The sequence below is a fragment of the Candoia aspera genome, chromosome 2, assembly GCF_035149785.1.
Source record: "Candoia aspera isolate rCanAsp1 chromosome 2, rCanAsp1.hap2, whole genome shotgun sequence".
Lineage (NCBI taxonomy): Eukaryota > Metazoa > Chordata > Lepidosauria > Squamata > Boidae > Candoia > Candoia aspera.
The window spans coordinates 108,105,563-108,133,515 of NC_086154.1; the positions used below are offsets into that span (position 1 = coordinate 108,105,563).

At 43.8% G+C, this 27,953-nt stretch overlaps 1 protein-coding gene across 1 annotated transcript; it reads right to left on the reverse strand.

Annotated features, from left to right (window-relative positions):
* Positions 1-778: 778 nt before the first annotated feature.
* On the reverse strand, positions 779-27,953 carry SPHK1 (sphingosine kinase 1). The gene is made up of 5 exons (XM_063293020.1): positions 27,521-27,953; positions 9,996-10,145; positions 8,835-8,929; positions 6,999-7,114; positions 779-2,107 (listed from the first exon to the last, which is right to left on the reverse strand). The coding sequence occupies exons 1-5, from the start codon at positions 27,933-27,935 to the stop codon at positions 1,294-1,296; spliced, it is 1,590 nt and encodes a 529-aa protein (XP_063149090.1). The 5' UTR covers positions 27,936-27,953; the 3' UTR covers positions 779-1,293.

A 27,953-nucleotide genomic window follows, 5' to 3' on the forward strand; every position in this document is an offset into this window, starting at 1 on the left:
ACAGAGTTAGGTAATCTACAGCCCCAGGTTCCTGAGACCGATTGAGACTTCTGTTTACTAGGGTCTGACCTTACCTTTTGTTGTGGGGGGGGGGCAGACAGGTGCCAACAGATAATTCTTCAGAGAATTACATTAGGGTGGATGAGTGGGAATACTCTGCTTTAAAAGCACTTTCAGCCTACTTACTATATGGTATTTCAAACTATCAGTCCAACTATCAAGGACGTGAGTGTACCTAGAAAGCAACTATAGTTAGAGCATTCATTCTCCAAACTTTGATTTTTATACTGCCCAGTCCAGAGATACTGGGAAGTGTAAGTCCTTTCTGTCCACTTTTTACATTTTTAGATTGGTGGTGATAAGAGTTTGGGCTTCAATTTTAATTGTAGAAAGCCCTGACACCACCATCCCCCCCCCAAATGTCTTTAGCTGTCAGTTGTTTGCATTAATAGAAGATACTTTAACAGTAAACAGCAGGTTATTGTAAAAAGATGGCCATGTAACCCTCCATTTTTGGCATCTGCCTGTAATCTAACTATAGTTTGTCATATGGAATGTGTACTATAAATGTTAGTACTATGCAAATAACCTATGAATTGCTAATAGAAGGTGCACCTAATTGAAGGAGAAGTGTACTGTACTGGAGAAAGTTGGAGGGCTGTTTCAAATATCTACCTGCAGTTGAATGATAAAGGTGGCTAAATGTTACACTAAGTGCTTTGCCTTCCAATAAAAAAGCAATCCAAAATCACAGCATCAAGATTACAGACATCTAGTTTTACTTTTTCTCTTCAAAATCTTTTATTTCATTCTCCATAGGAATATAAGCAACCACATACAACTTTAGGCATGTATGTGTTTTATAGTCCTTACAAAATATTAAAATTGGTCCTCAAAGTGGCATAGGATTGAGCCATTTTTATCCAGACAGCCACTGCATTAGGATGAAAGGTTTTCTGCAGCAGGGTTTGATTTTGAAAGAAGGGTGAGGGAACTGGCTTTGGTTTAGTTTGAAGACATCCTTTCCTTCTGCTAGACCAATGCAGAGCAAGAAGACCCTAAAGCTGCCTCTTTCACTGCTCAGCAGCTGAAGGAATGTCATCTGCTACCCAAGACAAGCTCCCTCGCTATTTGCATTGCGATTAAAAGTTGCACAGAAAGACAAGCTCTACCTGAGAATTATCACTGTCAACAGTGTTGATGGTATCTTGAATAGGTGCAGCATTTGGAGATCCCTTCACAACTTTCCATAGTGCCTTTCTAGCACCGTCAGTGTTCCTTCCTGATCCTCGCTCAGGAACCACTAATAATACGGGCTAGCTGGTTGTGAATTTGTCCTTGCACTGGCTCACATGTCAACACTTCACCATCTACTGTCATAAAGCCCTTGGGCTCTAGGGGCTCCAGCCGAAAGGCTTTCACAGGCACATAGTGGAGATGAGGGTTGTTAAGAGCCAAGTGATTCGCTTTGTCCATGGCCATGAAGAACTTGACCATTCCCATCCGGGAAACTCCGGCAGTTACGTAGAAGAGATGGATGGCATCATCAAACAGCTTGGCTGCGGGAGCCAAAATAAGGTCGGTTCCCAGGTGGGATTGATGGATGCCAAGTATAGAGACAAACTCCTCGTCAGGGGCGACAGTCCAGTGCTTGGGAACTGGTTGCTCAAAGGGTACCAACAAGGAGTCTTCCAGCACACAGCCCTCCTTTGGGAGGGAAGACGCAGGTGGAGGGAGGATGTGGACCGGAGACTTCCCATTAGCAGTGGAGACCTGGTGAGGATGCTGAGCTGAAGAGCAGGTATTGACGGAACTTGAGGCAGGGCTTTGTGCTTCAGCTGGCAGGTAGGAGAGGCGGCCCTTGTAAACTTGGAGTGAGGTGAGGAGTTGGAATGTGCCCACTGTAAAGCGGGCACTACCCAATTTACGGTACCTCTCACTGGTAATGTCCACATCAGAGACAAAACCCCAGCCAAAGCTAAGGAAGGAGAACAGACGTTTGCCCGAGGCCGTGTGGAGGGAGACAAGGTCCATGGGAGCATGCAGGCCTTTGCATAAGAAGTAAGTGCAGTTCATCAACAGTTCTTCCTTTGCAAAATGACCTTGGCTGTAATGGGGGAGAGGAAGAGAGGGAAGGACAGCCTAGATTAAACCATGATTTCTTGAACAAGCCACTCCATATGCCCTGGTAACTCTTTGGGCATAATACTGAGCTATAAACTCCAATTTTCAATTACAAGTTTTGGGCTTACACATCATGCTAAGTCAAAACTAACCAAGCCATTTCATTGCTTAGTGGGCTGTGTAAGCCCAACCATGGGGAGAAGTATAAATAAAGTGGCACAGAAAACCAGCACAGGACTACTCTTCCAATGTATTTAGGAAAAGTGTATATTAAGAAACATTAGCTGTGATTTGAGCAGCCTCCTCTGTATGTATTACAGGTCCAGCTGACCTCCCCTGCTCTTTGATACCAAGGTGGTACTACATGCACCCTCAGTCCCTCCAAACATCACCGCCAAGATAGAATGCTTTAATGTGACAAAAGGGGAAAACCTAAAGTCATCTGGAGTAATCACATTCTCAGTGAGATTGTAAACATGCCCCTCACAAACCAAGGGCAGCCCCCAGCCTGAGAACTGTGTTTCTCTCTGTAAGCTGCTGCTACTACAGAACTGTTTTCCATTGCTTGACTTCCCCCAATCAGAAATATGCAAGAATACTGAATTTGGAGGAACATCTGATCTCATAATTGAAGCACCTACTGCAGGGTTCCTCAACCTTGGCAACTCTAAGCTGTGTGGACTTCAACTCCCAGACCTACTGGATTCTACGTGAATGCCACTTACGTGATGCTACTTGCAGATGTAAGGTTATGCAATGAGAGTCACCCTTATTGCAGTGGGTAGCAACCCTACTACACAGTTAATACAAATTCTAGTACAAATCCTCCCTTAACACTTCAGGGGTTGCTAAATGACCTCTTACAAATTGCCTTCAGCAAAAAGTTCCTTTTAGCCACCCAAATAAGTTTTAAGATGCCATCGTCACAGCAGCTGCAGTCCAGGTGCAGCAAACTTCCATGCCACCATAACAAAACTCCAAAAGAGGGCACTGCATGTTCATGCCACATTTGAAAGTAATGTTTTCACTGGAATGTTTGCCTTGTAACCTTAACCTTCCTTCTAACAAATATAACCAGAGTTCAGAGAGACTTGGTAGTTACCCTTGACTTGAGGGAGGCTTTATTACTGCCATTTTAGAAGCTTTATATTGATTGTGAATAGTTTTGAGAAGGAAGCTCCAGTATGTGAAGATGAAGGTCAAGGCTGAGCCCTGGCACAAACTAAGTTCTAAAAGACCAAAGTCAGCCCCCAACTGCCTGCTTAGACTTAAAGCCACATTAAGGCAACACCCTTCTTAGCCCTACTGATGGCTTTAAAAAGAGTTTGCTATGTTGTAAGCATTCAGTGAGGGCCAGTTTGGTGTAGCATTTAAAGCACCAGGAACCTGGGAGACACTGAGTTCTAGTACAGTATTGCCTTGGCAGCAGGGCCACAACTGGGGGGGGGGGGGACAAGCGGGACATGTGCCCCTGGCGGCGCACTGGGGGGGGTGCCAAAATGGGTGCAGAATCCATGTCTGCCCCAAGTGACACTGACCCTAGTTGCGGGCCTGCTTGGCAGGAAGCCAGCTGGATGACTGGGCCAGTCACACTCAGCCCTGGAAGCAGGCCATGGCAAACCACTTCCAAAAATCTTGCCAAGAAAACTGCAGGGACTAGTCCAGGCAGTTGCCAGGAGTCAAGACTGACTCAAAAGCAAGCATACACAGGCAAAGAAAGCATTTAGGAGGCTCAGTAGAAGTACTGCCTTAAAATGGATGTTCAATATGACTGTTTTTCAGTTTAAATTTAATTCTGGAATGAGAACAAGTGCTTGTACATGTCAAAATGGTAGTGGGGTGGCAATGGTGGTACTGTATGTGGATGATTGGTAGGAGGTTCTGACACACAAGCAGCTTTGTAGCACCTTTTCTGAATACACCACAGGATTTTCCAGCGATGGGAGGGATCACAGGTGGGAGTTTGAGGGAATTAGAGAGGGAAAAGATTCAAGAGGAATGGATGTGAATTAGGAAGTGTCTGGATAGGTTAGAACAAAGGAAGTAGAAGCCTGCAAAGAACTGGAAGTCTTTACGGATGGGGTGGCTGTGTAACAGCTATAACTTGAACATGCGCTTCTTACTTAATGTAATTAAAAGAACAAGAGAGAAAAATTAAACATTTGGACTTGCTCACAGCAAGGATTCTCACAGAGAACAAAGGGGCCAGGAGGGACGTGGAACATAAGGAAATCAAGTAAGCTGAGCGCTTCCAGTTTTCTTCTAGTAAAGGCCTCTGCTAGTGCAGAAGCAGCCTCCTTCTTGGGGCCCAGTAGAGGGTAAAGATCAGAGCAGGGATGGGCAACATTGGAGGGGGTGGGGAGGGCAATTCAGTTTGTCACCTTCCAAAGACCCACAGGAGATCTGTTTCTTCTCTAATATTTGAGAGGCTTAAAGGGATTGAAGCAGAATCCTTCCCTTTCAAACCTACCTCCACCCATAATTGTGAATAAAAATTTAAAACAATCATACTGCTAAAAGTGTCAGGGGAAAGGTACAAGCACGCCCAGACTGCAGGTTGTTCGCCCTGGGTTGGCGTACTCAATTTGAACCAGGTTCTTCAAATATTCCAGGCCACATGGAATTACCTTGAGACAGTCACCCTTTCTCAGTTTAATAAGGCCATAAAATGAAGGGTGGGGAGGCCCACGTTTTTGATGACTGATTTCTTTAAAGGAAAATAAAGATAAGACATTATCATAAACCTTGATAGGAGGGCTCATGCACTTCATGCCTACCTGGGAGCAAAGCCACGGAGCATAATGGGAGTACTGCCATTAAAAAGTGCATCATCAGCAATAGAGTTTCGCAATAGGAAACAGAAGAAATACATTTCACTAGCCTGGCCAGTGCCAGGTGTTCAGGGTGGTAGCTGAGATCCAACTCATGTAAAAAGAACATCGCTCTTGGGGAAATCTAGATTAAAACTAAATAACAAAGATCAAGTAACTGATTCCATTATATTTATATACGCACACATCTTACAATAATTGCTGAAGCACAGTCATCAATACAAATATTTCCTTTCAAGAATAATTTGGAGAATTCCCATTCACCGTGATAACTCTGAAAGTAATTTCTGTATGATTAAGATATGTTAGATATCCTCAGTTTGCATCCTATCCTTCCTCCAGTTAAGGTGATCCCATTCTGACCTCAGAGCATTCCCAGATGCCAATGGCAACAGGAAGAGCTTAGGATTTCACCACTTTGCAGTTTTAGTTAACTTCTAAAATGTCTGGTCAGCCTTTCTTAGAGACAGTGTGGTTGGACTCCTTTGAGATATCTCAGCTCATTTATCAAACTACAGAAGTTCAACGAACCAATTAAGGCAGGGGAAAGCAACAAGATGCCTTCTAAACTTCCTACTCCCATCAGCCTTGGCAAGTGGTGTTAACCGTCATGAAGACCCCCAGTGCCCTCTTTCCTGGAGGGATTTCTTGGAGGACTTTGGAGTCAGTGATACAACTCTACTAAGAGCACCCAGATGCAGGCACAGAGGAAGGTGACTGAAACACAGCCCTCAAAGAGCAGAAAGGGGTGAGGAAAATGGATGGGAAAAAGATGGGAGGAGAGAATAATTAGAACAGCTTTCTCTACCTGATGCTCTCACTAGCTGAGTCAAGTGCATCTGAATGTACCATGCTGAGGAAGACTGGGTTGAAATGTACCCAGCGCTTAAGAGTGACACACTTTCCCCCCTGAGGCTCAGTTTGACTGGACCCAGACCTGTTCCCCTGGCCTTGTTTCTCTGCCATGATGATGCCAGAGCATTTATCTTAGAGGAAGCCAGGTGGTTGAGCCAGCTCAACAGAGAGGAAAATAGCCCATTCAGAACACCTTCCACACACCTCATTCACCCTCCCTCCTCAAAGTGAAGCCTGGGGGAAGTGGGGATTAACCACAGAGCAGATGGAAGAGGGGCCCGCTGCACAAAGGGCAGAGACCGGCATGGAGAGACATGGGAGGGGGAAGCTCTGCCGTAGTTTCTGGGAGATTATTGAAAGCTGAGCCAAGGACTAGTAATTAAGGAGGCTTTGCAAGAAAACAACCTCCTCCACTTCTCTTTAGGGTGACACATAACAACCCAAAGAGATACTATGCACCATGTTTGTCATGGGAAGATTCAGTGAGAAACTGCTCTACCAATGGCTGCCTCACAAAGCAGAAAGAGGGATGACTCTTGCTCCAGTCAGAAAGGCCCAGACTCTCCAGCACCAATGGAAGAAGACCAGACAGGGTTTCCAATTGGCAGTGGCCACATCATAGACCCTGGGTTGGTATTGTGGCCTTTCTTTGTGGTGAGCAGAGTAAAAGGATGCAAAACCTGTTCTCTGCATCTTGCCACAGAGTCCTCACTACAGAATTTGAGGTGCAGATTCGGGCTAGTAACAACAGCAGCAGCAGCAACAACAACATAAAGGCACTGTATATTTCTACTTAAAGGCAGCTAAAGCAGGAGGCAGTACCTAGCCTATCTTGGCTAATCTCAAGAAGCTAATCGGGGTCAGTCCTGTGGGATAAATGGATGGGAAACTATCAAGAAAACCCAGGTTGTAGATCAAACTGTAAATTTAAAAACATCAAGAAGATGGCAACAGCAATCCCTTTCATTGCTAGAAAAATTACAGGGATGTGTCCATGAAATCACCCAAAGTCAAGGTCAACTCAAAGGAGGCTGTATTGCCTGGATGACAGAATGACTGTCCTTCCATTTCCTTTCTTGCCACCTGCTAGTCTGTGCTACCCAAGGCTTATCCTGCCTAATGGTAGGGATGGCCGTGGGTGCCAGTAATAGTACAAGCAGTACAAGAAACCTTTAGGAGATATCTTACCCAGCATAGTGATTGAGTGAAGCAGCTAAAGCATTCCCAGAGCCTCCTGGAAGAATGCAGAGAGGCTTCTGGATAGCGGTCTTCCAGTCAGGACGCTCCATCAGGCCATTGATCACCTGCAAGACACAAGATGAGAGCCTCTCAGAGGGAAAACCCAAGGAAGACCTGGGCTTTGGCTGCAGTGAAGGAAGGTCATTACCAAAACAGCCAGTCGCTTTCAGCATATATATTGGGACAGAGTGTCTGTGCCGGAGCAAGAAAGAGAGAGATACAGACTCAGGAGTTGTGATTCAAACTTGGGCCAACCTTTACAGCAGTGTTTCTCAACCTTGGCAACTTTAAGATGTGTGGATTTCAACTTCCTCCTTGAAATGAGTCAAGGATGTCTCCCGAACTATGAAGACGAGGGAAATTCTTTCTTTTTGAAAAAGCGAAAGGAGAATCCCAAGCAGTTTCTTGATTCTGCTCTCTGCAGCATCTCTACAAATATGTTTAGTTCATCTTTGTAAAGGTGAAAGTGAAAACTGTTTATTCCCAGTTTAACTTTTATGTCATTAGTTAGGAGATCAAGTCTTATTGGTCCAATATCAAAGTTATGAACATAATAGAAAAGTGAAGGACAAAGAAAATCGCCACCCCAAATGTAACCAATTCATTTGAAGCTTAAACATGTAGAAATTACTTAGTTAAATGTAGTTGTGCAGTATATTAAAATGGTAGCTTTAATAAAAAGCCCAGTTCTGTCCCAGTTCTGTTGCTGCTTCCCGATTAAGCATTGCAACTTCTCTTAGGTGCCTAAATAACAGAACATGAAGAATCTAAGTTTAGTACATAAATATCATTGTATTGAAATAATATAGTGTACCAAAACTGAAAATATGGAGCAACAGATGGCATATATAGTTAGATTTAATAACATGTTAAAGGATTGAGCTGGTTCTATATTACTTTATGGGTATATTTTTAGTTTCTTCAAATGTCTCTCATTTAATCACTATTCTGCATATTCTTTTCTGACTCTATTAGCACTTAGTCATGCCGGCCACATGACCACGGAAGTGTCTACAGACAAATGCCAGCTCTTCGGCTTTGAAACGGAGATGAGCACCGCCCCCTAGAGTCGGACCCGACTGGACTTAATGTCAAGGGAAACCTTTACCTTTACCTATTTATGGTTGTACTTCATCATATCTTCTGGTGGTTCTATTTCACCAATAAAATATTTTTTAAACAAGCATTGGAACTTCTACTGGAGGAGGGGGAGGAGAAAATATCTTATAAAAGAAGGAGAAACTCAGAGTAGCACAAAGGAGTCAGTCTGAGAGCAAGGCCTTCTGCTAAGAGCAGGCGGGCTAAAAACTGAGAGCAGGTTCGGAGTTTTTATTATTTAAAAAGAAGAGTTTAGTCATTGAACTAAAAGTCTCAGCCTATTTTATAAAGAATAAACAATACCTACCCTTCTAAATACAGTCCAGCCACTACTCATAGTGACCGAGGTCAAGATGGACAGAAGGGAAAATCTTAATGCAGTCTGCAGGTACTAATTGTTTACCTTCTGTTCAATTATGAATGACCGAAGATTCTGGCCCAATGTTAACATTTTCAATCCATGCTAATTCATCCAGTCCAATTCCTCCTGTTTCAAAGTGGTAGACTGATATTAAACCAGGACAGTGACTTCCTGTAAGAATACTAACATACCTATCCATTTCTTTTCTGATGGACCTGGCTGGAGCAGTTTGACACAGCTGGTTCTGTATGGTGGAAAAGGTGGTGGGAAAGACACTGGGGCCATGGCACCACAAAGTCCCCACAATCATCTGCCCTGCTCCTTACCTCATGGAGCAAACCATCTCCAGACATAATGACCACAGCATCCCATTTGGACATGTCCTCCTCCCTTGCCAGTTCCCAAGCATGGTTGTGCTTCTCTGGGGAGAAAGACAAAAACTTGTATGTCTTGTAGATGATGTTAATTTGGATGGACTATGGGTTCTGGGCTAGCCCACCGATGCACAGCTAAGCTGCCTCTCCCTCTTACATTGGTTCTGGTTCTGGTTCTGTCTCTCTCCCTCCCTCCCTCCTTCCCTCCCTGCCTCACACACACACAGACACTTACTTCAACCCCCTACTTGAAGCACAAGGAGCTGTTTCACCAATATATAACAAAACCCTTCTGTTTGGCCACCATTATTGTCAAATATTTGTTGGGTTGATTTAATCAACTACCTTGTTTATTTGCTTGCTAAAAGCATTTGTTCTCAAACACCTTTTACAGAAAGTTATCTGGGCAGTTAAGGAAAGAAAAGAAACCAGCAAATCTAATCCAGTATAAATACAAGGACAAAAATGGCAAACTGGCTTATTATGCTTGCTGAAGGAATCTGGAAAGATCTTAAGACTTGGGGAGGCATCCACACAACAGTGTAGTGGTGGTCCTTTAGATAACCCTGGTCCCAAGCTATATTGAGAGTTATAATAATGAAGCCACTGCTTTAAAATATGCGCAGAAACAGACTGGGTGCCAGAGAGGCTAATAAAGTTGAAGCATAAAATAATCAGACAATTGGAGTTCCTAAGTTAGTGGCCTTCTGATGATACAACTGCAGTTTTCAAACTAGCCTTATTCTCCAAACCCAGCACCCTCCCACTGTCTTGGTCTTTGTTTCCCAGTTAGCATCACCTAAGTTTGATTGGGATGATAGGTTTTAATTTATTCATACATTTTATTTCTTTATAAAATGGATTACACAGTTCATTGTTACCCTCCACATACGAGAACTGGAAAAGTCTGAATTAACTACCTATTTTCATACACTGAAACTACAAACATGTCCACAACATGGAATAGCCAATGATGTCACTCTACCCAAGCTTGGCTGGGGAAGGCATTTCTGGCAAAAGGCAAAATGAGTGAACAGAACTGGAAATGGGAAGTTCGAGCCACATCTGCTAAACCAGTTTCTTGAGTTGCCCTGAGCCGGCCACAAGGCTCACCAGTGACAAACATATGGAATCCTATGTTGGCTTCTGTCAGCATTGGCTGAACTCGAGATGTGAATAAATGCAGAGCCCGTCCTGCTCCACTCCGTGGGTTCAGCAGCACCATCACCCGGCATGGCTGAGGAAGTAACCCATGTATGCCTCCTATGTAGAGAAACAAAAAAGTAGGAGAATTAAAAATTAATGCCATGGAAAAGTAAAGTTTGGACCTGGGATCCAAAGACTGAGAAGGTTCAGGGGCAGCATGACAGGTTGGCTGATTAAGTCCAGGAACTGGAGTCCCACAATCTTGGAAGAGCAGCAGGTTGGGGACAACAGTTCAAAGTCATGTCAAAGCAACTATGGTGACTTTTGTTGCAACTCAGGCAGGTCCATTTCACTTAATAAGTTCTTACTGACATAGTATGTAAAGCATTTTTCACACTAAAAATAATTAGCAAAGTTACTTGACCTGAGCCTCAATTCTCTGATTCTCCCCAGTTGCTTACAGCTTTTAGTTGCCTTGATTTCATTTTAATTCCAATTGTTTGTATTGCTGTAGGCTGACTTGACATTTTTCTTTTTAAAAAAACAGCAGAATAATGGTAATTTTGTTTTGTCTTGTCTTTACAAAGAAACACAATGTGCTGTTATAAATGTAAGGAAATACCTTCAATCTCTTTTTTCCCTTGCACTGGGCCATTTGCCAGGCTTTCCAACTTCACGATTTGCCATAGCTCCATGGCCAGCAAGACCATGTTCCTCTCCCCTCAATGTTCCTCTCTATTTGCTCTGCTACAAGGAGAAGTGACAAAGAGGCAGCCCCCAAGATTGACTCCTTGGACAATCTCACTGCTCTGGAGATCAAGTCAGCCCATCACACAGGAGACAGCTTAGCACAAGGTGGCAACATTCTCCCTTCTCAGTCACACTCTTCTCTCTTTCCTACAGTAGCTCTCACATGAACAGGAAAGGGAGCAGCAACATAAATGTCTGTTTTCTGCTGGTACAGAACTGAGTGAATGTTGGGGAAAAGTTAGAAGTGCCTGAGGTCATGATAACCACAAAGGTATCTAAAATAAAACTTAACCAGCCATCTGTCTGAACATCTAGGTCAACTCTCAGGAAGATGGAAGTCAGAGATACTGTTAGTGGAGGTCAGAATAACTGGGGCCACAAGACAGGCTGCTAGAGAAACTCTGGAGCACTCCCTGCACAAGGCATTTGTCCAGCTCCTGGTTTTGCTCTGCTACTGAATAGTTGCCATTGGGCATCCAATTAATTTCTGGGCTAGAAATGGTGCAGGAAGAATAACCAGTAACATATTTCTGGAATGTGGAGGTAGAAGCTCTTGTCTCCTTCTCTTCAATTCTCCTTCTTTCCCCTGGTATCTGCCAATGGTCTTCTTTGAGTTTTGCAAGCCCCTTTTTGAAATGGGACAAAATACATGCAGTGTGAAGTTAGAATGACAACTAGCTGGATGCCCATTTTTGCACTCCCCTGTTAGTCAGCTGGAGGGGAGCACTTGTCAGCACATGAGGAGTTCATGGCTTTGCAAGGAGGACTGCAGTGAGGAAGTGATGGTAGGGAGAGAGAGTGGGTGGAAGAGTGGCCCCTGGAATCCGTGTCAAAGGTTCCATGCCACAATTCCTGCAGAAAAATCACTGAAATGCATATTCCAAAGTAGGGTGTGCATGTTTTCAACCTGTACAGTACTTCTATTAGATTAATGTCTTTATTGCAGGCAATAAATCTGTTGACCAGCCTCAGACAGTGCACAGCTTAACAACAGGCAATATTGCACTTCACTCAAAGCCATCTTCCATTTTACTAACTCGTCATCCTGAGCCAGATTTATGAGACTGCAGAATTCCCCAGGGAAAAGCCATATCACCACTATCATCTTCTTTTCCCCATCTAGAGCTAAGAAAGAAGCCACTTTACCAAGAATTCATCACCAGACCCTATTATTGTATGTACCAATTATTTTTCAGCACATTGGCTGCTACTAGCTCTGGTTCCAGCTACAATATAAAATGGGTGGCCCCTGTATTTGCTAAGACACAAGCACATATCACACAATCAGAAACAGAGTAGCAAAAATGACTAAGTGGTGGAATGCTGGGGCTTGCAGCTTTAAGCATTACCAATCCCATCAAAAGATCACTGGCCTGGCGAAGAAAATAATTCCTTCCCTTTAGATGTGCCTGCTCAGCCCAGTTCAAAAATCCCTCTCCTTAAAGGCTTACTGATCTCCTGGCACAGACAATCTATGAGAAGCACTGATTTGCTTAGCACCTCACCCTACCCTTCTGCAGCCTCCTGAGCATCCCTGGTGTGGTACAGCAAAACAAAACAAAACAAAGCGTGGGGTGGGGTGGGGTGGGGATTGGGAGGCAGTTTGGGGAGGTTGACAAAGGCTAGAACCATGGTTTAAAAGTTAACACAGAGATCTGCTTTACTGATGTCATTAGACCTGATGCCATACAGTAACATTACCTCCTGCATAATACATTTGGGATTCCAAGCACCAGAACTCTTCAGTCTTAATGCTGAACAATCTACCAGCAGGAGGATCAGAAGCAAGCTGCTCTTAACCCAGGTCTCCCTCAGCCACACATTTAGCATCACAGCTGACCACAAACTTCACAAAAATGACCCAACTTACAATTCAGGCCTATTCAGAAATGAGCCCCGTTAAGTTCAGTGGGGGTTCCAAACTGGGCACATCCAAGACTGCACCCACTCATGACAACGTTCTTCAAGTTGTGCTTCCCAAAAGAGATGAAATCTTGGTCTTACTTTTAAAGGAAAACCACCACCAGGGTTGTTTTCTTCGATCCCTTTCTGCCCCATAGTAGATCAGTTCCAGGTATCACAGAGCTGGGCAAAGGATAATTTCCTGGACCCCCAAATAGAGTTCACCAAGCGGAGATGTGCTTCTCCCTCCCAAAGTGATAAATGAAGGCCTTCTAGAACACTGCTGATGGCAGGGCAGGCTCATTCAGGAAAATGAAAGAAGAGCTTCCCTGTGCCCACAGAGGGCCAATTTACCATAGTCTCCAGAGAAACTATCCAGAGGCACCACACTAGGTTGCCCCAAACAACAGCAGGGAAGAAGCCGTTTCTTCAGTTAAAGGCTGGCAGCTTTGCACTTAGAGGTATAGGAAATTGGCTGCACACCATTGAAAACATGCACCCAGACTGATGGCAGCTGAGATCAGAGATTTCGGAGCACTTGTCTTTGTGAGGATGCTGTGGAGGGGGTTGGGGTTTTGTTTGGGATTGGTGTTTGTTCTGCACCGCAGTCATTTCCCTTGTCTTGGGTGCAGTGTGGTCTCATCCATTCCAGAAGTCCAAAGCATTTAGAAAGCTATTTTAAGGCCAAACTGTTATTTTAAGTATGCTAAAAGTATAATGCTGGGAAAACATGGGACCTTTTCATGATCCTTCTCAGTCTGGCTTCTGATCTTCTTATGATACACAGAGGACACCTCCATACAATGACTTTGGGCCAGTTTCAAGCTGACACCAGACTTTTGATTCCAGGTTGTGGGTCACTGGCTTATTTGGAAACTGAATCAGCATTTGGCAGGGGGGAGGGGGTTCTGAAAGCTAAATGAAAGTGGATGTTCCCCCCTGCAACACTGACTGAATGGTATTGATGGTTGGTGTTCTCATCCCAACTCCAGAGCGTACAGTTCCCTTTCAAGAGCCTGCGTTACATACTGTATTTCTCGTCCCCCCTCTCACAGCACAGCCATCTCTTGTACTGGTTACAAGTATTGGAAAAACATGCAGCTGCAAAAGTGATGATAGGCTGTTCTCCTTTCCACCTTTAGTAGCTTTTAAACATAACAAAGGAATGTTTTCAAAGCTCTGTTGTTTTGCAAAATACATCCCCCACAGAACTTCCTATCATGGTGGGAAGTGGGGGACGAGAGGATTTTTTTTATTTGGTTTTTCTTTTTTGGCATGAGGTGGAAAAGAGGAGAGTTTTGCTGCCCCAGGCACAGACCACTGACCCCAGGATGTTTTTGCACTCTCTCATTGGACAGCTAGAAAGAGTACTGATTGGCTCATAGTGACCTCTGTGTTCCCCAGTGTTCTGAGGTTGGCAAGAGTGAAGACAATGGTGTGACCAGCTTCAGAGTATGTTGGCGAGAATCAGGAATGGAACTGGGGAAGAAGGCCAGAGATGGCATTGGTTGATCCCATCAAACAAGTTCTCTCCCTCTTGAGATCCTCTAGTCCCTCCCCATTGCTGGATCATGGCATTTCATAGAATCATAGTGCTGATGATTCAATCCCTGCTCAGTGCAGGATCTGGTACAGTGTTTATTTGCATTTTAATAGATTCTGTTAAGTACTTGGTTGACATGTCAGTGCTCAAACTGCACTGGCTTTGTTCCAGTTTGTCAGAGTGATTCCAGAAGGTGGCAATTAGGGAGGCCTGCTCTATCTTCTTGGCAAGCTGGGTAGGATTCTACAAGGGTCATAGACGTGCATATATTTAAAACTGACATCATGAAGCAACTGGCAGATAGTTTCATTCTGGCAAAGCATATCAGGACAGCACAGCTGATGACACTGAACACCACCAAGAGATCCAAAAAGACAGAGTGACAATGCAACACATGTACACACACAAACACGTCAGTCATCAGGCAACTCAGGCAGCATCAGTCACAAATCCAGGATATTATGCTTGGCAAACAAGCCCCAGTGGAACACTGGAGCATCTACCTGTTGCAGCCCAGATTGTGACTGAATTCACAAATCATAATAAGTCATGAGTTTTTTTAAATTATGGGTTGCTGTATAAACCACTAATGATATGATTAAACATATTTAGCCATCAACTATGTATGGCTTACAGACTATAATAGCTGGGGTCAAACAGCTGTGTGTAAATAAAGTCTAGAAGGAGTGTCCTATCATTCCATTGGGTGATCCTGCATAGTGATAGCATGGAAACAGTTTCTCCGATAAAAAAATGTGTAAGGTTAGGTCTCCCAAGATTTTTGTATAATGCTTGAGACCCCTGATGCCAGCTCAGAGAGGAAGTCAGACTGGGCCATGGGTTGCCAGAATCCCTGTCTTCTCCAGGAAGATTTACACTGAAAGCACCTCCTCGAAAGTCAGGGGTGACAAGTAAGAATCCCCAGGACGAGAAGGATGAAATCCCAGGAGACCACAGCAACTATAGTGACCATCTTGCTCATCAAGTGGATTATGCTGCCACTTCACCCATAGGCCAAACAGAGGAACCCTTTATATATTTTGGAACTACAAGCCCCCAAACTCCTACCAGCCTAGCCAGCAGTTGTAGTCCCACACATCTTGTGAGTACCGACTTATGGAACATTCTTGCTTAACTTAATGGTATACGGTAATTTTCTAAGTGGCCTTCATGTTACTTAATTAGTGAAGCGCACAACTCCCTGGCCATTGCTATGCCATGTTTGCCTAGAGAAAAGATTGTGTGTCAACCTGGCCGTGCCCACCTCACATTTTAAACTGAAGTCATGACTATAAGAATAAAACAGAGCTGGCTTCTACTGTTCAGATGCAAAACCCATTTATTTCAGAGTAAATGCCATTGTGTTTTAGAAAATGATAATGTACTTTGAAAATGTAATAGGATAAAAGGAGCATTTGTAACTTTCTACCTGCCTGGCCACTTGCCCTGAGCACTTTGTTTTCTTTTAATAAGAGGAAAGAAAGGAACTTTCATCAAATGGAAAGTGCTGCCATTCCATGAAGATGTGCATCAGATTGCCGTCCCTGCGTTCATGCTAGTCAACCTGCATCTGCCAGGCAAAAAAGTGCAAAAAATATCACCAAGATAATTCAAAAGAATTTCTCAAGCATCCTGAGAATAAGGGAGAAAAACAGGAGAAAAACATTTCTGAGAATGTACAACAGGGTTTCTCAGCCAGGGTTCTGTGGAACCCCAGGGTCCACAAGAGGTCACTACGGATTCCCTGGGAGATCACAATTTATTTAAAAAATTATTTCAAATTCGGGCACAACTTCACTTTAAAGAGGTAAGTTTCATTCTTTATTTTTAGTTTAAGAACACTGTTAACATTTATATAGAGCCTATACATGAAATGGATATAATTATTTTGTAACTTCTGGCCTGAATGTGCAGGGTTCCCTGAGGCCTGAAAAATCTTTCAAGGGTTCCTCTGGGGTCAAAAGGTCGAGAAAGGCTAGCTCAGAGTCTCTCTCCTTTGGTTTTATTTTGCTTCATGTTTTGCACAAGCGTACCAGGAATGCAGAAGTAATAATAAAATGGAAGTGCCCTGGGAAGTGGGGGAGACCCAGACAAGCTAGCTTTATGCAGCTTGTCAGCTTCAGGAGGGGACCCTGGTAAACCATTAAGCCGAGAGTCTAAAATTACCTTTATGCACAAGGGCTGCCTCATATGATTCACAACCCACTTTCCTTCATAACAGCGAATAAAGCCGCTCATGAGAGATGACCAGGCAGAAAGCCGCCCTTCAGACTGAACTCACCCATGCTCCAGATGCTGAAAAGGCAGCTCTTCTCTGGCCTCACTTCCTCCACACCCTTCAGACAGTACTTTCCAGACGGCTGGCCCACATCCTACTAGATCTCTCTAAATCAAAAACAGATTTGGCTAACTACCCCAAGGAGGAGAAAATGCGACCCTGCTAGAATTATTTGCTTGGTCATGTTTAGGAGGGGAGCATGCTGAGGTTGCAGTGGAAGCCAATTGTGGCCTATAACAAAGAAAATGATGAACCAACATCCTGTTGCCTCCCTTCTGGAAGTATTTTGTACCCCTGGAAAGAAAAGCTGAGGTGCTTCCTTTCTCTGAAACAACATGCATAGGCTAAAAAGACTAGTTGAAATTAAAGCGTTCAGTTTTAAGCATTTTTCCAAAATTGTGTGTCCCCCATCCAAAAGTGTTTTTCCTATGAAAAGCCTGGAGATAGCATCAACATGGGTAAAAGGGCAGCTCTTGCCTATGTGCCCGTAAATCTGGTGGGCACACATTGTATTCATTCATTTCAGTTGCTCTATCTTTGAACTTCACAATCTGATAAGGAATTTGGTGGGATGTCCTAAAAGCCACTGGTTAAAGAATAGCCATTTGTATCTCTTGCTCACTAAAACATGTGAATTTTGCCCTTTTCAAAGAGCCCCTGACATCTCTGCCTTCTTTGCATATCTCCTGTCCGTTCGCATTCTGCAGTATTGCCGATCTGCCTTACTCTCATGGGTGGCCATAAAATCCAGTTGTGTTCCACCTACGTACTTGTGGTTATTAATAAGTCTTTTCTGAGTTGATGGACATCTTCAGAATTCTGGCATCATCTAGGGCAAGGTTTTTCAACCTTGGCAGCTGGAAGATGTGTGGACTTCAACCCCCCGAGCTTGCTGGCTGGGGAATTCTGGGAGTTGAAGTCCACACATCTTCCAGCTGCCAAGGTTGAGAAACACTGATCTAGGGGGTGTTTTATCAAAATGGCTGCTGTGGGAAGGCTTCCTAATCACAAAATGGCTGTCATAATGAAGAAAGCCAGTGTTAGCCCTTCAAGGTAGGCCAGGACAGACACAACGATTAGAGCTCAACTCTATTGATACAGGCTATAATAACAGAGCCTTGAAAGCCTGACAGTGTTTCCCCTTCCCTCCCTCTTACAACAAAGAGTCAAGGCGGGGCTGTGTTAAGCTTCTTTCTCACACTTTCCTAATTTCCTGAACTGAGCTCATGTTTTGCTCACGGTTCCCACACCTTCTCCAAGGTCATCTCTGTGCTCCTCTACAGCCAGTCACAAAAGACTCATTTGCCACTAGACAAACTTTCTGGAAATGTGCTCCAAAACATTCAGACATCCCTGAGCTGGGGGATGCTGTCTTAGTTTAAGGCTGACTGAGTTCCCTTTACTGTTAGCCTTTGCTACTGGGTGGGCAATCTTTTAGCCCTCAAATTTTGGTGTCTGAGAGGTATAGCAGGGAGCATACTTCCACAGTGGATGGGACTAGAATCTCAGGGAAAGGCAAAAAAATGGGCAGCGCCAGGTCAAATTTTTCAATAACGATCTAGGATGTAGCTCCTCCACATCCTGTGCATTATTACTCTAAAAACTCCAGGAAACCACTGCATTCCAGTGGCAAGCCACAATGCTAAATTTTGGCAACACAATTACACCACTGGAGTTTGCCAGCTACTCCAGAGGGAATTTCAGGAGTCGCCCAGGACCGTGGGTGGATATATACAAGGTAAACGAACTCCGTTCAGGTATCCAGATTTTGTCAGCTGGGAAGTTGGCAGTCTTAACGCTAAACAGAGACTAGCTTGTCATACGAGTCGACTGAGCAAAAGAGGTTTGACCTAGGGCCAAGTACAAAAGATCCCATTAGAGACTTGGTTCGATGGGCAAAGCGCTTGCTCTCAACTGAAAGTATTCTGCAGAAAGGATGACAGTAGCGGGTGTTTTGCACACACTTCCCAGAAGAAGCAGGTTATTCTTTCCTATCTTGCTCTTCAGGTTTCAGCTCATGGCTCAGAACTTGCTAATTCTGCCCTTTGAAATGGGTTACTGTTAAAATATCCTTTTTAAAGAGGATATCAAACAGTAGAGTCCTGCCCACTGGGGCCTAACTGTAGAAGGGCTGACTGGCGCATAGGTCAATTATGCCCAAACTGGTGCCCTCCAGGCAGATTAGACTATAGCTAGTCCCCATCAAGCCAAGCTACGCATAGTGGAGCTCCACCTTGAAAGAAATGGCAATCCTCTAAGGAGGTTACTGGGAATATCCTAGCAAAGTCAGGGCCAACTTCTCCTTACCCAAATAAGCTAGCAGGGTCACAATAAATACCACAACCAACTACAGCACAAGCCCTACCTTCTTAGCTGCCTCTCTGCGGGATCACTTCACTTCACCTCACTTCCTATTTGGTTCTATTGTACTGAGCGTTATAGGGCAGAGTTAACTTCTGATGCCCGGATCTACAGGCAGAGTGGTAGCAAAGACAGCCTCATCAGTCTTCACTGCAAATTCTAGTACAATTTACCTTTTAGTTTATTGCAAGTACAATACAATTAATTTCTCCATATTATTCAGTTATTTCTTAAATTATATTAGGAACAATATCATGTAACACATTCCTTTTGTGTATATTCTCTTATATATAAATCAACCCTTCCCTAATGCTATGTTGTTCAGATATGTTGGATTTCAGCCCCCATCATCCCACTCTCTGTTCTACTGCTTATTTCCGAGACACAGAAAAAAATCTAGAGAATAAGCTTGGCTTATTTTCGCCATATGATTTTGCGGTGGCCAAATGGCTATGATTCAGCACTGCGTGATGGAAAAAAAAAACCCAGACCAAAGAAAATATGTTATTTCTCTGAAAGTTGAGGCCTGCTGATTTTCAAGAAGTCAAAACTTCTGCTGAGTCACTTTTCCACACTGCACCCCTCCCAGTTACTGAGATATGGTTCCAAGAGGGGTTCTGGGAAAAGAAGCCAGCGATGCAATCCTGCTGTTATTTGCAACACTACAGAGAGGGCTGATATTTGAAATAGGGCCTTAGCACATTCTTCACGAACAGGAGAAAAGTAATGTGACTTTGAGGGAAAATCCACTATGTGTTGGAGAGAGTCTAACTGCACAAAGTGCTCATCCCTTACATCAGCATAGCCTTCTCAGGGAAATGATTATTGTACCACTAATCGCCCATATGGCTCCTATGAATCATTTCCAAGAAGTATTACTAACTGGGCTCACATCTGCACTAAGCCTTGATTTGTATAATTATGGTTCACTGGATAAGCCACAATTGGCTGGATTCACACAAATAACTAAGCCATAACCAACTCACCATTTGCTGGCTTATTGCTATTGTGAACCAGGCCACTCTCCCTGTGGCAAGCCTCTTCTGCCAAGAGGAAGGGCATCAGGGAAAAGATGCATTCTTGCTCCTTTTTTCCTTCTAGGCACAGCAGCCTCTCCACCCACCCCTAAGAGTGCAAAAGATTCTGGGCAGGCTCTTTTGGAATCTCTTTTTCACAAAACACCAGCAAGCCAATTTATGCAAGGCAGTCAGCTCTGCCACACCATAATCCATGGGATTCACAGGCTACCTCCCACAGTGGACTACAATCAGCAGAGGTGTGGCAGGGAGTCAGCCTCTCCACCTAGAAAACAAAGGTCAGGAAACACATGGGCAAGTGTGCATTCCTCCTGCAGCAGAGCACAAGAGGGATCACCGCCTCTTTCCCAGCATTAGCTGAGCCACTGGCTTCCGATGCACCTCCAAGGGGTTACTGCCAATGGTGTAAGGGTGTCTCCCCAGGGTGCCCACTCATTATCTTCTACAGATGAACACAGATGACAATATGCAGATAACAGAATCTCTAACCCAAATGATTCTGCATCTAGATATCCACAAATTCTGATTCATTCTGGAACTTAAAAGTGAATGCCTGAATTTGTGTACGTAAAAGACTGCTGGGTTTGTGTGGGAGGAAATTACTTTGCCTAAACTGGTAGTTATTTTCAGTGTTGAACAAAGCATCATTTTCGCTACTGAAATCATTTAAATAGCCTCTTGAGGTCTGAGATGATCATATTTTAAAAGTTGTCCGTTGGAGCCTATTCACTTTGTTTTTCTAACTGGAAGCACAATTCAATTTTCATTTTTTAAAGAAGTGCATGCTTCCAATGAAACTCTGACACTCTCCTTATCTCTCTGAACACACTAAAGGTGCAAACTTCTGATATATACAGTGTGTGCAAGTACAGATTGCATACTTCATTCAGTGTGACAAGCACACCAAGAAGGCAACACTATAAGGAAGGTGTTATTTCAGATGTCAATAGGGTTGTTGTTTTTTTAACGCAAATGAAATTCTGAAGTGTTTCCTTACTACATACTCCTTGTTTATAACGGGGAAATAATCACTTTTCTACAGACCGAAACCCCACATCAGGCATATAAAGAACTGCCAAGATCTGTTTTTGATTGTTTATAGAGTACTCAGCATGGAACTTGAGTATACTGATCTTCACAAGAAACATCACACTCCACATTCCATCCGTATCGGTTTCCTCTGTCCATCCTAGGCTCTGTACTGGAATCAGTGCTCATGCATAATTTCTCCTTAGACTCAATTCACATGTGCTGGCAATACCCTGGGTACCTTTTTGAAGGAAGGTTATTGGAACTGGTCACACCAAGCAAAGAGTTCATGCAAATTATCTCCCCACTCATAGAGTTTGAATTAACTTCATGACAAGCCTCTATCCTTGTGGCTAGCCATCACACTAGCACGGGGTTGCTTATATGTGTGTATCTGCTTTAGTTCAATGTCCAGTGCATCTCAAATGCTAGTTTTACAGATTATTAATGCTGGTGCAATAGATGAAAGACCCTAATTCCAAAACAGTTATAAAGGAACATTTGGAGAGAGTCTAACTGAAATTAAGTTGGCTACTGCTCAAAGTACTTCTGTTTTTGATTTATCCCTCAATGGCACAAAAGAGGAAGGTATAACCGAATCATACCAATCCCTAATCATACCTTAACCCTGTTTTTATTCTTTACTCCCCATCTTCTTTTCCTGACTTCTTCATGTTGGGCTAGTTAGCATTCAGCCTAGAAAAATGTTCTAGATAACCTGAAGGCTGCGCTCCTAAAGTTATAATCTTTCAGTAGTTAAAGTAACATCTGACAGATTGATTTTTTTTATACCCTCCCATTAGAGTCATACAGTCCTGAGCAGCTAAGACCAAAAAACCCCAAACAAACACCAATTCAAGGTAAGATAAAATCAAATCAAGTCAAATTACAAATTCTACAAATCATTACAAATACAAAAAGCAAAGTAGTTGTGTTATTTTTTTTTAATAGACTATCGTACTTAAACAATTAAAGAAAAGAAAATCTCGGGGCTAATAGGCCCATGCTTCATGACATGCAAACCACTTCTGTGCTGCCAGGAAAGCTACCTGTCCATGACCAGGCCGTCCTGGTGAGCTGTTTGGGTCACAGGAGCCTTCACCATCATGGCTAAATTGGTTCATAAATTAGACTGGCTTTCGGGTAAGATGGTCAAAGAGCTCTGGAGCTCCATAAAGTAAGGTTCATAACATGTCGTTTCTTTGGCTATAACAAGCAGGAATGAAACCCTCCAGAAGGGTGGGAAGACCTACCTTTTTCCTAGGGCTTGCTTTCACTCCCTCCCATACATATATGGCACTGTAAAAATGAGCCAACGGGCATTTCTTCAGCAATTCTCTCCTCTGCTAAATATTAACACTGCAACAGAAAATGATAATGATGCACCACCTCAGTGCATGCTAGGATCCTGTCCCAGATATTAGCAGAATAGGAATGGCACAGCTTAGTTTTAAAAGCAGAAAGAACCCTGAGTGATCTACAGGTTTCCAGGGAATGGATTGCTTCAAAAGAATGGAGATCCTATTTGTAGGAATCTTCCAGATGGCCTGCAATATCCTTTTATTTGACTTTTAAAAGACATTTAAGCCTTTCAGTTTTGTGTGCATGGGGGGGAATCACTCTGCCTTTTGATACATATCAATTTGATATGTAGTATCAAAAGCATAAATGATAGGGACTACTGACCTTACTTTTGCCATAGCAACTCAACTCTTCCTGAGATCCACCCAGACTTTTTGCAGATCAGATCAAGCCCAGAAAAGTTGTGGGGGAAAATGCCAACTACTTGCAGAAGGAGAATAGCATATGCTGCCAAAGATAGCATGGTCTCTTCCATGGGCGTCCATGGGGAGAGGATCAAAAACATTAAGCTGAAGGCCGCTAACATGTGATCAAAGCCTTGTCCCCTAGATGCATCATGACATGATTGCCATCTTGACTTTTTTGCTCCCTTGCAGCCTCCAGTCTCTCCTCTATAAGACACAAAGACATCAAGAGGCCTTTGGAGGGCAAGCCACCACGAGGGCATGCATAGCGACAGAATGTGCTACTACAGCCTGAAGGCTGTCTAGCCACAATGGCCAATCAAGCAGAAGCCTCTTCTAGCAGTTCACAGACTGGATTACAAAGCAAAATCCTGAGCAGAGTCAGCAACTGTCTCTCCCTGTCTCACCCCCACTCCCAGTTTCTCATCTGAAAAGGCTCCCACCCTCCAAGTGACCTCTTGCAGAGGGGAAAACAGCAGGATTCCTTCTTCCTGGAAAACACTTAAAATGAAAAAAAGATTGGCTAAGAACAGTACTTTTCATTCTTCAATTAGCAACCCCAAATCCTTTTCTTTCTTACTTTTTTTGCTTCATCTGTCTGTGAATTTTATGGTAATGGCTAAAAAAAATGTTGAGTCACCACAATGACAATCCAGCCAGCCAGCAACTGCAAGGTTTTGAAATCCCTCTGGTTCTGGAGCGTGTGTGTTTACATCACATGGCAGCTCCGCAGATGACCGACTGGCATGCATGCATGACTGGAAGCTGGGGAGAAAGGACTCTAAGGCATTCATCACGGACTGAAACAAGCCATAGGTTAGCCTTGAACGAAGGAGCCAGTCCTGAGCATCCATCAGATTCCAAGTTCATGTGGCTCCCACAAGCAAAACCAAGCAGACCACCAGCTTGAACAGAAAGGGTTTCCTGTTTCTACTTAATGAGAAGGAAGCCTTGCAAAAGTGACAATCATCAGCATTTAATTGCAAGATGGTTAACAGAAAGATGATTGCAGGAGGACATAGGAAGGCAAACAGTCCTAGCTTCAAGGGTGGTCCATGCTTTGAAAATGGTTCAGAAAAAGTGCTCTGGATATCTTCTGAGTATAGCTCAACTATTTTCAATGCAGCTTGACCTTTTCAGGTGCCACAACTTTGAAAATCACATTAATTTCTAGGGGTGGATTCCTTTTTAAAGCAGCAGCAGCTTTTTAAAAGTCACATTTGTTAATTCTAAGGAATGATTTTTTTGAGAGCAATGGCACCAGTCGGGTCTCCCGGACACGTATAGGCTGAAAAAGCTAAGCTCAGAAGGCTGAGCTTGTCGCTCAGTCATAGAGCCCTCGGTACTTGAAAATGTGCACCACTCTTAAAAGGTACACAGCCTCCAGAGCTGGCCAGGTGTGTCATATAGTTCTATAATGGAGCATGGTTTAGTGGCAGTGAAGGAGCACATCACTACAGCCATCATGAAACCCACCCGGGAGAGCTCGTTTTAACTTGGCCAGTTTTGTGTGATGTGTGTAGCACAACTCCCCAAGGAGATGTTTTGAAAAGAGCTAGCAAAAGGATTTGCAGAAAGGGCTGGAATAAAGAACTTTATTGTTATAACCTCCAGTGCAATAAAGATCTTGGAAAAGAATTTGATCTTTCACTGCTTTCAGGGGTGACTCAAACCACATACAAATCTCCTTGTTATTATCCAAATGGCTAGACAATGATGCACATAAGAGCAAGCTTTTCTGGGTTAACCTAAGAATGAAACTGTAATAATAGCTCTAAAAAACTTGAAAGAGAATTTTGCTTCCCACTGTGTGTTCATCCATTTCTCTTATCCCACTGTTATTCCTGATCAGATTCTTGGAGTAACACAAAAATCAGCAGAATCTATATAATCCCTGCCAAAGATACATCTCCTAAATCTAAATAAATATACAGCTTTTTATAAAGCCCCAAATGCTTTTATTTACCCAACACCGTATTTCAGTGCTTGCTTTGGCTTTCTTCTGTCTGCATCCCATTGTATGGAAGTGGTTTTACCTACCCCAAAAGAAAACTGTAGTCACAACTTGGACTGCAGAGTTATTGCAGTACAATACCTATTAACAGAGGCCTGTATTACCTTTTTAAAGGCAACTGGAACTGCACAAGCCCCTCAAGCTTGACTTGCCAAAAAGGTTTGCATTTGAGAGTCAGGGCACCCTGTGGTCCAGGAAAAAATTAATGTCAGTTTTGTTTGGCCACACATCTCTTCCAGACGACAATTACTAGGACTACCAAATCTGAGCTGCAAAACTCCAAATGACCATTGGATGGCTGCAAAAAGTTTGAGGTTTCTGCATCTCTCTGCTGCCATCTAGTGATAATTCAGGTTTTTACTGTTCAGACCTGGTAGCTCTAACAACTACAGCACAACTTTTTCTGAGCAAAGATTGCACTTCACTTTTTATTGGTACACCAGGCCCAGCATTCCAATACAAGACAGTGATTTGATGTTACTTTAAAATAATTGGAATTAAAATAATTGGAGTTGTGGGTGCTTACTGCCCATGTATAGGGTTAATATCAAGTTAAAAATTACAGTCTGGTGCAATTTTGGAGGGGCTCTGATAGCCCACATAAGGTTTTCAAATGTGGCCCTGAATCTTAATTTTTCACCTTGAGCTACTTCAAAGGCAGGGAAGCTGTAGCCACTGAGATGCTGCTAAACTATAGATCCCAAGATTCCTAAGATGATGATCAATGGGGACCAGTAGCATCAGGAATTATACAGGTTGCCTGTAATTTGATGCTATCCCCAAACCAACACTGGACATGGTAGGATCTATACTCCTTTTGGACAAATTACTTATTTAGGGGAAGCATCTAAAGATCTGCACATCTGGGAAAGGCCCTTCCCCCCTTATTGCTCCTCTAGCTCCCCCTACTGAGCATCATTACCTCTGATTCATTCACATGTGATTGTGTATCTGTATCTGAATTACCCTTCTTGTTCTCCTGCAAACCTAGGAGCTTCATCATACTCATCCATTAAGTAAAATGAGACTTAAAATGCTATCCAATGCAGCTGAGTTAGAAGTGAGTCCAACTAATCTTGAGTCAGCAGATCTTACTTCAACTGAAACATAGTCCTCCTAAATGCATGTGCTTGGGAGTAAGACAGCAATCCTACATCTATTTATTCACCCATATTTATATAGCTGCCCATCTCATACGAGTGACTCTGGACAGCTTACAAAGTTAAAACCAACCAACCAACCATGCCCCCCTCCAGCGCCCAAGGATAAACTCACTCACTGTCAACAGTAGCAGAGCTCATCTTCCCCTTGACCCAAATGCCTGGGGAAACAGCCAGGACTTCCAGGTCTCGCCAAAGGCTAACAGGGTCACATGTAAGCACTCACTTGTAATTTGGGATTTCCATCAAGTACGCAAGGGTTAATATATCAGATGATCAATGGGATTTACTTCTAACATGCATGAGGCCATGCTACACAGACCACTTCCCAAGTTCCAAAACTCTGGAATGCTTTCAAGTGATGCCAAGAAATTATTCAGAGCTTGTACATATGACTATAATGTGCATATACACGCTGCTGCATGCACTTTTATCCTGGGTTCACACACAGGAACATGCACATATTGTGTCATTGGCACACTCACTAATCTGCATATTGACTGTATTATTAACCTCCCACATTGGCAGACCTTTCCAAATAGAGACGCTTTTAAACCAGGATTTCTCAACCAGAGTTCCACGAGAGGTTACTAAGGATCTCTGGGAGATCACAATTTATTTAAAAAATTATTTCAAATTCAGGCAACTTCACATTAAAGAGGTAAGTTTCATTCTTTATGTTTAGTTTAGGAACACTGTTAATGCATATATACAGGCCTACACATAAAACAAACGTAATACTTTTGTCACCTCTGGCCTATATTTGAGCCTGAGTGTGCAGGGGTTCCCCAAGGCCTGAAAAATCTTTCAAGGGTTCCTCCAGGGTCAAAGGGTTGAGAAAGGCTGTTCTAAACAGATGGCTGCTAATGCCACCAAAGGATATTTTCAAGGGAATTTTTTTTAAAAAATTAGGAACTCATGTGAAGACTGGAAACACAAAAAAAAGTATCTCTGCTCCTGCCTAAAATCCCATATATACTAAGTAGTTCACACACAAACTTTTCTCTGGAAGTCTCCTTAGTACTTGACAATATGCAAAATGTACTAACTTAGCTAAGAAAGTTAATTAAAAAGCAATTTGTTTCAGACATACTTGGCTAAAATAGTACCTGGTGTGTTGGGCCTGCCTCCCCACCCAATGAATAGGAGTTTTCAAAGTGAATTAACACTTCTTTTATTTTTAGCCATGTTTTTTTTTTTAATCTAGACAGTGCTTTATCCATCCGGAGAAAAATTAAGGCATTGTCATGTCCCTTTTACCCAGGGGTGAGCCAAGACATTTACCCCGATGAGGCTGTAGTCCTAGGCACTCGAGGCAGCAAACCCAACGGAATACAATCGGATAAACTTAGCAAGGCGGCATCCCGTAACCCTTGAAACCATAGCTTGTTTAACCATAATTGACTACCTATCCCGCGCCTCGGTGGCTTCGCGCCACACACTAAGCTTGCTTTACAGATCAGGCTGGCTGGGGTCTCCCAACACGCAACATCACAAACGAGCGAACCACCCTTGGGATTCGCCCGTTACGTGAATCGAACCGCCTCCGATAAAGGTGCGATTTGCCGGCAGACGCTACGGGAAAGCGAGTTAGAAGAACCGCCGTCTAATCATTCGCGGTCGGGAGACATCCTTTCGCCTGCCTGGCTCACCTTCCAGGTGGGGGGCCGAGCGCTCCCGGATGGTCCTCGCCCAGGTCTCGGCAACGTGCCGGTTCTCTTCGGCGTCCTGCGACGCCACGACGCAAAAGGTCTTCGCTACTCTCCACCGGGATTGCCCGGGGTACCACCAGCCCTTCTTGAGAGGGTAGCAGAAGACGGTGAAGTAGGCGGCTGCCGGCTGCGGGGTCCCCTTGCTCTGGAAAGCGGTGCAGCCCACGCAACTGGAGAGGCTCAGCGCGCCGACCGCGCTGCGGCTGCTCCGGGCATCCGAGTCCAGCCGGCGCACCAGCAGCTCCGCGCCGCTGGTCAGGCTCAGGGCGCAGGTCACCTTCAGAGACGGGGCGAGGCGAAAGACGCCCGAGAGCAAAACTTCCTCGGCGGCCCCCTCGCTCGAGCCTCCTTCCATCGCCGGAGCGGAGCTGGG